Below are 17,192 nucleotides of genomic sequence, written 5' to 3'. Positions count from 1 at the left end.
CCAATAATACTGGTCACTCCATCCTTCTAGATTCTACCTAAATTCCCCCCAAAATGATCTGCAAATCATTCCAAGATGAAGGCGGGGCAGCATCTATTTAACCCATTCAACCCAGGAACGCATCTGTGTCATTTTAGATCTGAGCTGTAAACGTTATTTCATACTTTGGCTATTCAAAAATAGCAGATCTACAAGCTCGTAGCGCGGCACCGAGTGCCGCGCTACGAGCTTGTAGATCTGCTATTTTTTGAAAATGTGTGCAAATCTTTTAATATATATATATTTAAAGCAAACATTTGTAACTCAAATCTTTGCTTCTATTTTACAAATGTATAATTTTGCAAGATTTTAAAAAAATAGCAGATCTACAAGCTCATAGCACGGCACCGAGTGCCGTGCTATGAGCTTGTACATCTGCTATTTTTGAATAGCCATCTGCTATTTTTGAACAGCATACTTCCATTTTTGAATGGAAGTATGCCAATAGCATACTTCCGTTCTTATTTTGGGAATGACCGTCTGAACTGTGTGGAAAAATGGCCCATCATGATGACATACTAGCCTCATATCCAAGGGGTGTACAGTACTTGTACATCAAACTGCCTCACGCTAAGGAAACAGGAGATCCCATGACATATGGGTCACCACATGGCACAAGAACCTCTGGCTTCCCAAGGGTACTTGCCTATACCCACGGCGAGGACGCACGCACGCTTATCACTCAGGCACACTCCTATGGTAAAAGGGAGATATAATAAATAGTATAGCGAGTACCGTAATTTTCGCACTATAAGCCGCACCTGAATATAAGCCGCAGCAGCTAAATTGAATGATTTGTACATATATAAGCCGCACTGGACTATAAGCCGCGGGTGTAAAAACCATAGCAGGAGGTCCCCTAGTGGCCGTTAGCTGTAAAAATCCAGAGATAAGCTGCACCGTTATATAAGCCGCAGGGTCGAAAAATGGGAAAAAAGTCGCGGCTTATAGTCCGAAATTTACGGTATATCGCTGTTGTCTGACTGGCAGGAACCTCTCATCCCCATATTCTAACCTTTTTTTGTGTTTTCTGGTAAAGTAATGCTCTACTTGATCACACTACAGCAGTGGTTTTCAACCTTTTTTAGGTATGTTGTTTATTCGGCATTTGAGCCACGGACCACCGTTTGATGAGATTTAGAGCCTCAGAGACCCAAAACCTAGGGTCGATTTTTGTCCACAATTCCATGCTGTATTGATGTTGGTACCAATAGGACAGATAAAAGGGAAAGGTTGATACAAAAAAACTATTATTTAATTAAGAAATGCAAATGTTTAACAATAGTTAAAGATCTGTAAGGGTCCATTTGGTTACCAACTCTCCATCATTTATAGCTGGGGACCCCCTGGAACCCCCTCAAGGACCACTGGTGGTCCCCGGACCACTGGTTGAGAACCACTGTGCTACAGCATCACACAAAAGTATCAAAAGTAGCAGATCCACAAGCTCGAGCTTGTAGATCTGCTACTTTTGCAATTTTTTCCATTTGAATCCAGAAAAGTCACAGTTTTGGACATAATGAGGTTTCCACACAAGACAGAGAGGAAATATACAGCACAGAACACGCAGTGTTTGTATGTCTTCTCAGCAAAACATAAAAATTTAAGAGAGAGTGTAAAAATGGACCCGTACGGGTCCAAACTCAGGGTTTGTTTTATTTCTCCCGTGTTCTCCCTGCATACGCGTTTGTGAAAGCGTTCCAGCGGAGTGTGGGGTTTTGCCTTAGCCCTGTCTGGATTCATATAGAAGCTGTTAAATTATAAAGCATGTGGAGGAGATGCAACTCCCACCAGAGACTGCAGAGCAACGCTGCAAAGTTAGAGCCAACTCTGAGGTGGGAAAAAAAACTAAAAACCCTCAAGAAGGAAACACGGTAACTTTTTATAGCTTAATGGAGGACAGTATTAATCAAATCTAGTGTTATTTGTCGTTCACGTGTTGTTAACAACACATTTGTGCAAGGAGGCTTTGCTCCCATAGCCCAGAAGGCTTAATTAGGTCTGCTCATTGTTCATTTATCATTTTCTCCAACACCCTGGTCTAGTGATTCAGAGACAATGCAGCATTCATAACCCTGTGCCACCGAGTGACATAATCCTCTCTGTCCGCTGGAAACCTCATATGTCCAGAACTGTTACTTTTCAGGATTCGAATAGCAAAAATGGCAAAAAGCAGCAGATCTACAAAGCTTGCAGATCTGCTACTTTTGATGCTTTTGTGTGACGCTGTAGCAGTGTTCATTTTGTCGACTAAAACTATGACGGGAAAGGTTTGTCGACTCCCTTTTTCTCACTCACGAAAAAAAAAAAAAAACTAAGCTATGACGATGACGAAAACTAAGACTAAATATATTGAGAATTTCGTCAACAAATAAAAACTAGACTAAAATGTTAGTGAGGGACTATAGTGGAGAAGAGATCCAGTAGAACTAAAAGACAAGTCATTTCATGTTTGGCTGCTCTCCGGTGTTGCACTCTGAAAATAGCCGATCTACAAGCTCACAACGCGTCGCAGCGCGACGCGTTGTGAGCTTGTAGATCAGCTATTTTCAGCATGCAACCAAGTGTAAAATCAGCCATTGCGACGCCATCAAGACACCGCCAAAATACATTATAGTCTAAGTCGACTAAGTCAACTGTAGATTTAGTCGACTAAAATCTTATGATATTTAGTCGACTAAAAGTAGACTAACAGTAAAACATTTCAGATGACAAAAATATGACTAAAACTAAATGGAATTTGATTCCAAAGACTATGACTAAAACTGAATCAAAATTTGCTGTCAAAATCAACACTACGCTGTAGTAGTGTGATCAAGTAGGGCGTTAATTTAACGAAAAAACTCAAAAAAGTTAGAACATGGAGATAGGAGGTTTCTGCCCTGACAGTGACGATGTGTAGCTTGGCTATAGCTGCAGCACACTGCAGTCTGTTTGAGAGACGACACGAGTGTGTTGGCAGCGTTCTCTCTACACCGTCAAATGTGTTTGTGGTTTATTCATCACAGACAGAGCGCTCAGAGTGATTTATTAAACCGGGGGGGTTCTCAAAAGTGGGGTCCGGGGACCCCCCAGGGGGTCCTTGAGGGGGCTCCAGGGGGTCTCCAGCAAAAGTATAGTTGGCTATTCAAGAGTAGCAGATCTACAAGCTCACAGCGCGTCACTTTGTGCCATGCTGTGAGCTTGTACAACAGCCATTTTGATTATTTTGGAAAAATATTGAAAATGTAGGTACAGCTTAGCCTGGGATCAATACCTTTTTCGGGTGTGTGATCCGTTCGGGAGCGGAAGCAACCCTATATGCCTCACCCCCAAATAACTCCGGCCGCGATTAAGGGCATTGTCATTCTAGGGCCTACCTAATAAAATCCTTGATGCGGCGTAGTTTAGCTTATTTTAAAAATACAAAGTAAATATAAATGTGAGTGTAATTTCCGGAGACTATTTAGACTAGTCTACCTTTGTAATCGATTCAGCATTTAAATTGGCTTTCAGCCAACCTGTAAAAAACCAAACACCACAAAAAGAGACTCCGAGACGGTACCTTTTGTAGTCGTGGAACCAGGAGCTGTTCCTGATGTCCAGGATGCCCTTGCCCACGGAGCGCAGCGCCTGCAGGCTGCGGTCGAAGGTGCCCTCGATGGCCAACAGGCCGCGTGTCAGCTCCTCCTTCTGGTGCCCCCCGCCGAAGCACGGCAGAGGGGCCATCTGCGGGCCCTCCTCGCGCCGGGCAAACTGCTGCTGGCAGTCACACACCTGGGGGGGGACGGGGCGGGGCGGGGCGGGGGGGGAGAGGGCACGAGGCCCGGGGTGGAGGGGACAAGGCACACTCAACAACATGGTGATGCAAATTAACCCATTAAGACCGGGAACGCATCCGTGTAACCCACTTTTACCACTATTTTATACTTTGGCTATTCAAAAATAGCAGATATACAAGCTCGAGTACGAGTGCCGCGCTATGAGCTTGTAGATCTGCTATTTTTGAAAGAAATGTGAAAATCAAAATATTTTGCAAATCTTCTTTGACATACTGTATATCTTTAAAGCGAACATTTTTGCTTTAAAAATATACAACATATATAACAAATCTTTGCTTCTGTGGGGTCCCTGGAACAACATATTTTGAGATGGGGGTCCGCGGCCATCATTTTTGCGGTCCTTGACATGAAAAAAGAACCACTGATATTATAGTAACATACGTTTTTTTCAAAAAACGGTTAGGATTTAGAAGACATTTGTAGAATCCCCAGAAGCAAAGAATTGAGTACTAAATGTTATACCGTATATTCAAAGATTTGCACATATTTTCACGATTTAAAAAAAATAGCAGATCTACAAGCTCATAGCGCGGCACTCGGTGCCGCGCTATGAGCTTGTAGATCTGCTATTTTTGAATAGCCCAAAGAAATCTAAAAAGACACATAGATGCGGTCTTAATGGGTTAACTGTGTGCAGGACTGAGTTTACATGAGGACTAGGGATAGGCCATATGACATATTTCTGTCCGATATCGATATCAGATATGATAATTGCCGTTATGGCCGATAACCGATATACACCGAAGTTGATATGATCTCATTCTGTATTAAAAAAAATTATAATAATTGTGTCCATTCTGAAAAAGGCATATAAACACTGAATTTGAAAAAGCAATGCCTCTTTATTCCAAAACTAGGGATGCACCGTTATTGAAATGTTGGCCCATATCCCAACTAGGGCTTTCACGACTAGAGATTTTTACTGGTCGACTAATTTGACTACTAATTTGACGACTTTGGTAGTCGACTAGTTGATATTTACCTATCAATTATTGTTTTAATGCCATTACTATTATTATTATTATCCTCCTGCCTTTATTGTGATGCCGTTTTAAGGGAAGCGCTTCTGGCAGAGCAGCACAGCAGCAGAGCATCCTCAAAAGGGGGTTATTGCCCAATAATAGGCTATTATTGGGCATACTTTTGACCCCCTTTTGATAAAAATAAAGGCAGGAGGATAATAATAATAATAGTAATGGGCCATTACTATGGCATTAAAACAATGGGGGAAAAAAAAAAACTATTCGACTAGTACCAACAAGGTCGACTAGTGGTTATACTAGTCGACTAGTCGACTAGTTGGTGAAAGCCCTAATCCCAACATCAACAGCTTGAATGTAGTATTTTTCTTTAAAAATGTTGCGGGAAGGGTTGTAGGGTTGGATCATATATATATATACTTTTTTTTTGTTTTTGGTAAGAGTAAGGAAGCTCATAGATTCTACTGGGGGAGCCTCAGTACCCACTGAATAATAATATGATATACTATAATGCATATTTGAGCAGTGAGTCCACTTTGGGGTTGCATCTACATTCTGGTGAGCGTCCTTACTCTTACTAAAAAATACTCACCTTACTTTATGAGACTTTATGAATATTACCCTTTTACTTTTTATGGCACATGGGTGGGGGGCGGGAGGGGTGAGCAAAAATCACTGGTATTTATTCTTCCTTCCTCTAAGCAGGCCATACCAAAACAACATATTTTACATTATTAGACACTTTTTTTATTTATTATTGGGCTCTTCTAATGTCTTACAAAACAGCTACGGTTTGTTTTAGTGTTAGCATCATTTAACATCGGGACAAATAAGCTGCCATGCCTTTAATTATCTACAAATCACACAAACAGTTATTCTGCTGTACTTCTGCTGAGGAAAAAGTTAGTTAGAATAAATAGTCTCTAAACGTCCACAATCCACATGCTCTCAGCTTCACACAGCTCCACCACTGGGCTCCTGTGCACCCAGAAGAAATCCAGGATGATTGCTTATGGGTTGTACACAGTGTTGCCAGGTTTTGTGAGAGAAATAAGCAGCCAGGTCTATGAAAACTATGAGCACTTTAAACCTACAGTAAATACTGTACTGTATACATTTAAAATCGCCGATCTACAAGCTCAAGAAAGCATTTTCAGATGGGGGTCTGCAGACAAATACTCATTTGGGAGTCCTTGACATGAAAATGTTTTAGAACCACTGGTTTAAACAACATTACACAGCAAAGCCCAAAATAAAAAAAACTACACTTTAGAAACAAGACCAAAAAAAAAAAAAAATTACAAGCGACTACTGAACAGAGAGAGAGGGGGGGGGGGGCAGAGACAGACAGACAGAGACAGAGAGCGACATCAATAGAGACAGACAGACAGACAGACAGACAGACAGAGAGACAGCGATGGAGCTTCCACTGTGCGACTCGGCTTGGGGCTAAACGCCAACTTGATTTGTTTGTAAACGAAGCATCACTAAGTGGAATTATTATGAACTTAAATCATATTACATGCTGTAAAAAAAAAAGAATCCTGGTGGAGAACTATGTTCTGAGGAGCAGAACATATTTATTAATTTTTTTTTCCTTGATTCATTCATTTTATTCTCCTTGTCACTCGAGCCCTGTGGCGCCCCCCCACTATGTGTTATAAAAGATTTGGTATGATCCATTTAACCCATTAAGACCTGGAACTGTGTCATTTTTAGATTTGAGCTAAAAAGCATTATTTTACACTTTGGGCTATTCAAAAATAGCAGATCTACAAGCTCATAGCGCGGCACCGAGTGCCGCGCTACGAGCTTGTAGATCTGCTATGTTTGAGAAATTGTGAAAATTTGTGCAAAACTTTTAATATATATATTTTTAAAGCGAACATTTGTAACTCAAATATTTGCTTCTAGGGGTCCCTGGAACAACATATTTTGAGATGGGGGTCCGCGGCCAAATACATATATATATACATTTTGGGGTCCTTGACATGAAAAAGTTTGAAAACCACTGATATAGAAACATACGTTTTTCAGAAAACCGACATTTTCAGAAAAATACATTTTGCAGAATCGGAACCTCAGGCCTCAATGGGTTAAAAGCGAAATGTAGAGGCAAGGACAGTAAGCATGTGGCGGGAGCACAATGGAAGGGCAGGACTGACCCACACGGACACAAAGACACGTCCAACGAGAAGAGATAAGGTGGAGGACCGAGGTGAATACCAGAATAGAAAAAACTAAAGCCTATTCAAGGGCATATTCCATGGTTTTCTTTATCAATGAGCATCATCTAAAAAGGCCCTTCCAACGGTATATTCATTCGAGGCCCCCCGGGCACCGGCCAAACGGGCAAGGAGGAAGACCAACAAAGGTAAAGGACGACGGGGAGAAGTGACGTGCATGAATGGAAGGCGAAGATAAAGGACAAAGCGGGGAGGGCGCGCGCGAAAAGGTTTCGCCCTAAAACATGGGAAAAGGTCGCAGCTATGTGGACATGTCTGAGAAGGAGACGTCGACGAGGCCACCGTCGTACAAGGATTCAGACACAATCGATTTAGTCTATTAACCCATTAAGACCTGAGGCCGCTTCTAAACATTTTCTAAATCCTAACAGTTTTTCGGAAAAAAATGTTAAAAAAAAAAATTCACGATTTTTCAAAAATAGCAGATTTACAAGCTCGTAGCGCGGCACTCGGTGCCGCGCTATGAGCTTGTATATCTGCTATTTTTGAATAGCCTAAAGAAATCTAAAAGTGACACAGATGCGTTCCAGGTATTAATGGGTTATAAGAAAAGCTATTAGAATGTTTCTGCGTTGATTCGTTGATGCATTAACAAAATGAACTAACTAAATAAATGAACACACACTTCAAGATCACCTATTTAACCCATTCAAACCGGGAACCGCTTTAGCCATATTTTATACTTTGGGTATACAAAAATAGCAGATTTTACAAGCTCATAGCGCGGCACCGAGTGCTGCGCTATGAACTTGTAGATCTGCTATTTTTTCAAATATTTCAATATATATATATTTTTTTCAAAAGGGAACATTTTTGACTCAAATCTTTGCTTCTGGGGGGGTCCCTGGAACAAAATATTTTACATATCAAATACATATAATTTTGGGGGTCCTTGACATGAAAAAGGTTTTAAGCACCACTGATATACAGTATATAGCGACATACTTTTTTTTCCAGAAAACTGTTAGGATTTAGAAGACATTTGTAGAATCCCCCAGAAGCAAAGATTTGAGTTACAAATGTTCGCTTTAAGAAATATAAATATTCAAAGATTTGCACACATTTTCACAATTTTTCAAAAATAGCAGATCTACAAGCTCATAGCGCGGCACTCGGTGCCGCGCTATGAGCTTGTATATCTGCTATTTTTGAATAGCCCAAATAAATCTAAAAAAAATGACACAGCTGCGTTCCCGGACTGAAGGGGTTAATAGGGGAGAAGGAACGGACAGAATAATCACTGTGTAAAATAATGGGTAGTTGCAGCCCTACAGCAATGTCATGGATATGACAAGGTGAGGATGAACAAAACAAACAATAGATTTCCCACCGGGGGGAGAGAGGAGAGAAAAGACACCATAACAACACATAGCATGATGACACAAACATAGACATGAGTGCTGGAGCAAAGTGCTGGTTGCTGTCGGGGAGAGACCTTGTATCTCCATGTTCCAACTTTTGATGTTTTTCTGTGTTGTTTTGTCCCCACTTTGTTGTACAAGAGTGTGTTGAGTTAACCCATTAAAAGGAGCAGTTCACCCAAAACATTACTTATTTTCTATCAATTACACACCCCATGAAGCCTTGGATTTATGGACTTTTCTTTTGTTTTTGTCGTATTCCTATATGCGAATGATTCGATGACTCTTTGAGACTCCGCCGGTGTTTGGACGTCCAAATTGATATACATTTGGCTGCGGACCCACCATCTGAAAATGTTTTGTGCCAGGGACCCCCCCAGAAGAGGAGATTTGTGTTAAAAAAATAAATTTAAAAAATCAACATTTTTCAAACACTCTGATAACGCATCACATTGCGACACGTTTCGAGCTTGTAGATGTGTTATTCCTGCTATTTTTGAAGAATTTTGAACCGGAATTTTGAACCGGAAGTCTCGCTAGACGACATTGAAATCTCGTCTAGATTGAAATCTCGTCTAGCGAGACTTCCGGTGGGGCGCATTCAAGACAATCACGTTGCAAAGTGTTCTGTCACTATGAACATCAGATCTCACCAAAAAAAAGCTCCCCAAAAAAAGCTACTAAAACACGCGATCTAGCGCAAGGACCATAGGCGCGCGTTTTTAGCTGTGGCGGATCCGGGATGGAGTTTCTTTTCTATCACAGAAAAGGTAAGAAAACCGTGGGTCAAAATTCCCCTTTGAAGTGTGTGTGAGGGTTTATAAATATTTAACCAATGAAAAGTATTAACAGCTTGTGACTAAAATAATATCTACATTGGATCCATTGGAACACAGGTTCTTTTTTCCCCATTTACTGAAAACTAACAGTTTTGGACATACAAGGTTTCCACCCGACAACGACAGAAAAGTGTGTAGGAGGAGAGATTGAGTATTCAGGGTGGGTTTCAGGGGTATTCAGCTGAATGATAGACACAGGAGAGAGAGAGAGAGAGAGAGAGAGAGAGAGAGGGGCCTGGAAACATGAGCTGAAGTGGATGGCATTGAATACACCTGACACTTATTTTCAACACCATGTGAGCCCCAAGGGCACAACACATGAGCCCCAGAGTGCATTTGCATGTTTATGTATTTATAAGTGCATAAGAGAGTGCACGCGTGACTGTGTGTTTGTGTGTGTGTGTGTGTGTGTGTGTGTGTGTCTGCCTGCCTGCATGTGTTGAGGTGAGATATATTTACCTCAAGCAGGTCTTTGCACCTCTGTACAAAGATGTCAATCAGAGGAAAGAGGCTGGTCTCATCCAGAACCCAGTCTTTTGGAGAGTGCCTGACGGAAAGGAAAGAAATACATAGGTTATACATAATATACGGTATAGACAGATAGATGCTATATTTACTGCATCTGCACCTATTTACTTTGTTGTTTGACTATAGAGATGCCGCTCTTTCCAATTTCACACTAGAGAGAGAGAGAGAGAGAGAGAGAGAGAGAGAGAGAGAGAGAGACAGAACGTCAATCAGTCTGTCAAATATGTAACCCATTAAGACCTGGAACTGTGTCATTTTTTTATTTGAGCTAAAAAGCATTATTTTACACTTTGGGCTATTCAAAAATAGCAGATATACAAGCTCATAGCGCGGCACCGAGTGCCGCGCTACGAGCTTGTAGATCTGCTATTTTTGAAAAATCGTGAAAATGTGTGCAAATCTTTGAATATATATATTTTTAAAGCGAACATTTTTAACTCAAATCTTTGCTTCTGGGGGTCCCTGGAACAAAATATTTTGATGGGGGTCGGCGGCAAATACATATAACTCTGGGGGTCCTTGACATGAAAAAGATTGAGCACCACTGACATAGAAACATACGTTTTTCAGAATACTGTTGGGATTTAGGAGACATGTAGAATCGGCTTCAGGTCTCAATGGGTTAAGAATATCGGGGGCGGGCCTCCAGCCTGTCACAAAACGTGTAGTGGCACAGACGTGGCAGGGTTAGGTGACAACGTGCAGTCACAGCACGGAGACAGACATCATCCATACAGGTCCATGATGACGATGATGATGATGGGGATGAGGGTCCAGAGACAACCTGTCGTTGACATAATTGCATCCGCCCAAGTTGTGTGTATCGGCGGGCCTTGCCCTGCCCCGCACACACACCTCAAGATTGCTTTTCACACCTCATCCTCCCCCCTGAGGGGAAAGGTAATCCCGGAGACACAAACATTTAGAGTCGCCCCGCTCACAGTGGAAATGGCACATCCCTGTCAGGGAGGACCGACAGGCCAAGACAAGAAGGGCTGCGTTCAGGAGACTGACTGGCAACCCAAAATCCCAGTTTTGGCCGATCCAGATTGGAATCACATTGGTTTTATCGAGTCTGAACACCAAAAAACAAAAAAACAAACAACATGGAAACAGATTTTTTTTTAAATATGTGACTCAGATTTGAATAACATTTCAAGGTGGTTTGAAATGTGATTCAAATCTGATTTCTAGTGATGTCTCAGTCTGGACACTCAGACATACACTGAAGCCTAATTTATACAATGTCGCACAAACGGTGCCATGCGGCACGTTGTGAGCTTGTAGATCTACCAATCTTGGCGAGCGACACAGTCGTGGTAGCGACACATCACTACCACAGCAACCGGTGCAGATAAGGAAAGTCAAAAAAGGCTGAACACACAAAGCCCGATCTGATCACTTTGCAAATACTGCAGTCTGCAGTCTGTAATGGATATTTTAGAATGCCAACCTGTTCTTCTATCAGAACCAAGGAGGTTTAAACTCACAGCAGGGGTCTTTAGTCAACCACTCTTCATATGAATGTGCTAATTCTAACTCAGCTACAGCTGTCAATCTAACAGCTGAGCTGAATGGTCATTGCTATTTGTATGTGTGTACCTATGTTTGTGTCGCTCTTATCTTAGTACATACCTTATATGACCATTAGCATCTTTGGTACAATGTGGACTATAAAGAACTGTGTTAGATGAGGTGCGGGAGGCTTCTGCCCCGAGGGGCTGTTGGTCAGGCCAGGAGGCCTGGCTCTACTGATCAGTGTATGCTGTTTGCTCTGCTGAAATCTTCCTAATAAATGATCTAAAACTTCACCTGAATGGAATATAATATTTCTATAACAAGTCTTGCCTGCAGGAGGTGGCAGGGGTTGCACTGAAGGAGAGTGGCAGTGGAACCCCCGTAGTGTGAAAATCCAATCATAGCAACCTTATTTCTACAACAGCAAAAAGAGGTTTACATAAATTCAGAGAACCTCTGTGTGTCTGTCCTTCGCATCTCTTTTTTTTTAATAAACGTTTTTTTATAAAAGTTTTTTTTTGGGGGGGCTTTTATGCCTTTATATATAGGAAAGTAGGCTGACAGGAAATGGGGAGAGAGATGGGGAGTGACATGCAGCAAAGGCCATCGGGATCGAGACTCGAACCCGCGACTGCACTAACCCATTAAGACCTGAGGCGATTCTTAAAAATGTTTTCTAAATCCTAACAGTTTTTTGAAAAAAATCTGAAAAATATTTTTTCAAGATTTTTCTAAAATAGCAGATCTACAAGCTCATGGCGCGGCACTATGTGCCGCGCTATGAGCTTGTATATCTGCTATTTTCGAAAAATCTTGAATTTATTTTTTTCAGATTTTCCAGGTCTCAAAGTACTCGGGTGCCATACCCATTGTACCCGTTACAACGGGTATGTATTCCGAATGGGCATCACAATAGTACTTCCTAATTGCAGTTCATTGGTTCATCACACACATATCAGTAAGTGTGCTCATGTGGAGAATGTACTTTTTTTTTTTTAATAGATTCATACTCGATATCAGCCTTGTGGAGACTTATGCACACAATTTGTGCTCAAACTAAAACAAAAAGATACACGGAAAACTGGCTTGTTATGTCTCAGCATACGTATCTTCGCGTATGATCAGCATAAAGCGATTTTCATCTCCAGACTGTTTGAAAATATGAAAGACAAGTGGAGTGGAGGGTGTGCAGCTGTGTTGCTGACTTTCTGTGCATGCGTGTGTTTGTGTATAATGCGTGCGTCTGTGGGTGTGTGTGTGTGTGTGTGTGTGTGTGTGTGTGTGTGTGTGTGTGTGTGTGTGTGTGTGTGTGTGTGTGTGTGTGTGTGTGTGTGTGTGTGTGTGTCTCTCTCTCTCTCTCTCACTGGGTGTCTGTGACTCCAGTTGAAAGGGAGCAGTTTTTCTGAAATTGTTGCAGCAGTATTTCTCCAACGACTCAGATTAAACACTGACGGCGGCGCAGAGACGCGGCATTCATCACTTCAACGGTACTTTTAGTGGCCATTCCCCTGCTCCACCGGAAATTAACAGCCCTTTTGGTGCCCTGTGTGTGCACACACGCACGCACGAGCGCGCACACACGCACTCACACATAATGTACGTACAAGCACGTGCAGGTGACTGTGGGTGGGGCGGGTGGGTGTGTAGTTGCGGTGAGGCACCGCTTGTCAAATCTCCTCTGACTTCCATTACTCTATTTTTAAATAGAAGACATGTATTTTTTTTTCTTTAACTATGTCCTCTACGCTCATCAAGGCTTACTCGGTGGAGCTCACTGGGAATGCAAGCCTCTGAAATTACTGTTAAGCCATTAGAAGATAAAAGTGATAAATCATTCATTTACGGAGTCATTATAAATTAAATGACAACCCGATGGTGGGGCGGGGGGGTGGGGGTAACTTTGTTATGGAGATAGAAAGAGAGTAATTGCACAGCCAAGTACTCATAGAATGGGAGAGTAAAGAGAATTATAGAGGTGGTTGAAGGGGGGAAGGGGGGGGTTTTAGGAGCGAGTGCAGGACTGCTGGGTGTAGGTTACAGTCATGACGTTTGATCTGTAATTACTTTCAGATTAATTTGCATTCTTTGACCGCAACGTCAAAGGAATATTAATGTCTCAAATCTCATGAGCAACTTTTTATGATAAAACTAACAACTTCCGTTGGCAAATATCCATGCGTTTTACCCACTATTATTTTTATAATTTTTTTTTATCCCACGATTTTGTAACCCCTTTTTCACCCGGTGCCAATTTTCTAAGTGATCCTGGGGGCTACACTCCCCCCACCAGCCTAGGGAGCCCAGGGACGAGCTCATGCCTCCTTCATATGTTCCAAATCGGGCCCTCAGGTCTTCAAGTGCTGACCTGCTCGAGGTGCCTACAATGACATATAAAAAATACGGTGAAGCAGCATTCTGCTTTTACGGACCGACAGTGTGGAATAAACTCCCATTACACTTAAAACAGGCAGCCTCTGTCGATAGCTTTAAAGCACAGCTCAAGACCTATTACTTCACTCTTGCTTTTAGCTGATTCTTTGGTTGATTTTTTATTCCTCACTGTATTGCCTATTTTTATGCTGTTTTATGCCTTTGCTTTTATTTTATTTGAGTTTGCTTTATTGTTAAATTGGTTCTAACTGTAATTGTATTCTTGCTCTGTAAAGCACTTTGAGCTGCATTTCATGTCATGAAAGGTGCTATACAAATAAAGTTTATTATTATTATTATTATTATTATTCAATGCATGAGAGCCAACTGACCTTCTTGTCACCTGACAAGGGGGAGTTTCCCCGGGTAGGACGTAGCGCGTGGAAGGAACACGTTATTCCAACCAGTTCCCTTCCCCTCCATCATGGGGGGGAGGCGGTATAGCGACCAGGATTACTACATGTTTTTGTGAGGGTATTACCTACCCTAAGAGACACAGGGAGAACATGCAAACTCCACACAGAGTAGGCCCTTTCGCCAACCCCACCTAGGTTATGGGCGCTGATGACGCGGAGGAGAGGACATGCCCACAGCGTCCCCGGCGGGAATCGAACCCAGGACCTTCTAGCTGTGAGGCGACAGCGCTACGCATTGCGCCACCGTACCCCCTACCCACTATTTTGGACATACAGGTGAACATTTTCAAATATTTCCCAATTGAATGCACTTTTTAAAATAAACATTTCAAAAGTTGCAAACATGTTTGTCCTACAAGCCTCACACAACGCGCGCTAGGGCATTCACAGAATAGTCGAATATTCGAATATTCGAATATCAAACCGACTATTCGACTATCAAACCACTATTCGACTATTCGAAAAAAAAAAAAAAAAAAAAAAAAGCATTATTATTATTATTTTTTTAGATTTTCTTTTTTTTAGTGGCTTTTCTAGAGCAGACACGCAGCTGTGAGCTCTGGTGTGACGTCAACTCGCATTCCTTGAGTCGAGTCATCAATGTAATTGAAAAAAAAAAAAAAAAAAAAAAAAAACTTTTAAATTTTTTTAATTTTTTAATTTTTTATAATCAAACCGAATAATCGACTATTCGAATACTTTTGGGTCGAATAATTCGAATACCATAAATCACTATTCGTTAATGCCCTAACGCGCGCAAGCAAATACTTTTCTTGAATTCCTATAGTTCCGTCAGGTGTAATCCATTACTCTCCAGCCTGTTTGGAGTCGGTGTGGAGCATCTGTGTGCTCAGCCATGCATACAGAACATACTTAGCGGCGTGCAGTCCCGCCATCCAGCACACTAAATCAGTGTAATTTGATCAGCGCAGCCCTAACCCCGGGGGGGGGGGATAAAAGGCCAGCGAAAGGACATTTTGGCTTCCGGAATGAGCGTAAATCCATCCAATTTGGGCTCTAATTAAGTAGGACTTGCAACATGGCGTTGGGACAGTTAAGGAGGGACAGAGGCATGACAGTCCGTCAGCCCCTGAAGAGGCGCCAGGAGGCCTGGTGTCTCAGGAGAGGAGAGCGTCATCCAATAAGCCCTGGCAGAATACAAGCGGTTAGGCGTACAGTAGCTTGGTGTGACGTGCGTACGCTGTACGCATGCACACAGACAGACGTGGGGGCGACAGTGGATCAGGGGTAGAGTGGCCGGTAGAGCGTCCGGATGGTGAACCGTGAGGTTCCCAGTTCGATCCCAGGCTCCCCAAGAGTTACATAGTGTCGAAGACGCTGAACCCCTAATTGCTCCCCATGAGCAGGTTGGTGCCTCGCATGGTTTCCTCCGCCATCGGTGTGTGAATGTGTGTGTGTGTGAATGGGTGAATGTGATGCACAATCTATGTAAAGCGCTTTGGATAAAAGCGCTATATAAATGCACCATTTACGTACCGTCGTACTTTTATAAATGTGTCAATAAAATATTCAATCGATCAAAGACACCGCAACTTCAATTGATTTCCTGTACCTGTGTCATCGGGTCTCCCTTTAGGAGACCCGATGCAGGCCATGAGTCTCTTAACCCATTGAGACCTGAAGCCGATTCTACGTGTCTCCTAAATCCCAACAGTTTTCTGAAAAACCTATGTTTCTATGTCAGTGATTCTCAATCTTGTTCATGTCAAGGACCCCCAAAATTATATGTATTTGGCCGCGGACCCCCATCAGATTATCTTGTTCCAGGGACCCCCAGAAGCAAAGATTTGAGTTACAAATGTTCGCCTTAAAAATATATATATTCAAAGATTTGCACACATTTTCACGATTTTTCAAAAATAGCAGATATACAAGCTCGTAGCGCGGCACTCGGTGCCGCGCTATGAGCTTGTATATCTGCTATTTTTGAATAGCCTAAAGTGTAAAATAATGCTTTTTAGCTCAAATCTAAAAATGGCACAGTTCCAGGTCTTAATGGGTTAATTCCAATGGGAAATTGTTCCACCCACAGTAGCTGAAATGGATATTGGAACCATTCTTCACGAGCCACATATGATCCGAACACGCTGACACTAACATGTCATTTTGCAGACTACACAGATCTTGGTGGAAATGTACTTTATTCCAGACCTGACCGTGTCAGCAACACACTCAGGCCAGATCTCGCAACACTGATCACAGGATGTTCGCGAGAGATCTGACGACAAAACAACAACCACTTAGGAGACCGGAATATACACGTTTCATACTGTTGGCAATGCATGGAACGGGTATCTTCTCTTATTAAAGATTCCTGGCACCACACACACACTCACAGGTGATGAAGGAACACAATACCGTCGGGCCATTATGAACTATCCCTGTGCACCGATAAGCAGACTTCTTATGACCTATCGCCGGGCGAGGCGGCTTTTGATTAGGGGTTAAATAAAAGACACAGCTTGTTGCCTCTCACTCCTACCTCTATACGGATCAGACGGATAGGAGAGCGTGGCTAAAGATAGCAGCGGGTTTACACACGCCCAACGTACGCTTCTCCGGCGATAGCGCGCTATCATCCGCCGATCATGAAAGCGTGCCAATATATATATAACACGATGTGTTATGTATCGACGCCGCAGCAAATTAGTCTCAGTCGGGAATCCTTTCAGATGTCTGTCCTCCTCGCCGCGTCTCAAAAGATTTCACAGGCAGAGCGGGCCGGGCAATAAAGAGGCGGCGGCGTGATGCGGCGCGACAGGGAGCCTGTATCAGGGGGGTCATCTGTGCTTCAAAAGGGAGATATATTAAATGAATTCATCTCAGCCGGTGGGAGGGGTCTCTGCGCGTCCACAAGGCTTCCATGTGCCACTGAGAGGATAGAGAGATCTAGCCTGCCTCCTCCTCCTCCTCCTCCTGTCTGCCGCGCCGTCTACGCTCTCTCAAGCCTCGTCTGGGAAAATATCCACGGTAATAGAGCCAGTGATTAAATA

General features: G+C 42.6%; 1 protein-coding gene across 1 annotated transcript in view; it reads right to left on the bottom strand.

Moving 5' to 3' along the window:
• The window catches only part of dnah2 (dynein, axonemal, heavy chain 2), a gene marked incomplete at both ends in the record, with an annotated part of 428,475 nt that overhangs the window by 368,310 nt on the left and 42,973 nt on the right, over positions 1–17,192 (bottom strand). Inside the window, 2 exons of the mRNA XM_080450915.1 lie at positions 3,584–3,795; positions 9,746–9,833. Coding sequence (XP_080307041.1) covers positions 3,584–3,795; positions 9,746–9,833 — 300 coding nt within the window. The remainder of the gene's footprint in view (positions 1–3,583; positions 3,796–9,745; positions 9,834–17,192) is intronic.

Source organism: Gymnoscopelus braueri (assembly GCF_963280865.1).
Source record: "Gymnoscopelus braueri genome assembly, chromosome: 15".
Taxonomy (NCBI): domain Eukaryota; kingdom Metazoa; phylum Chordata; class Actinopteri; order Myctophiformes; family Myctophidae; genus Gymnoscopelus; species Gymnoscopelus braueri.
The sequence above is the reverse complement of the archived record's forward strand: the minus strand, read 5'-3'. Positions and strand labels throughout refer to the sequence as shown.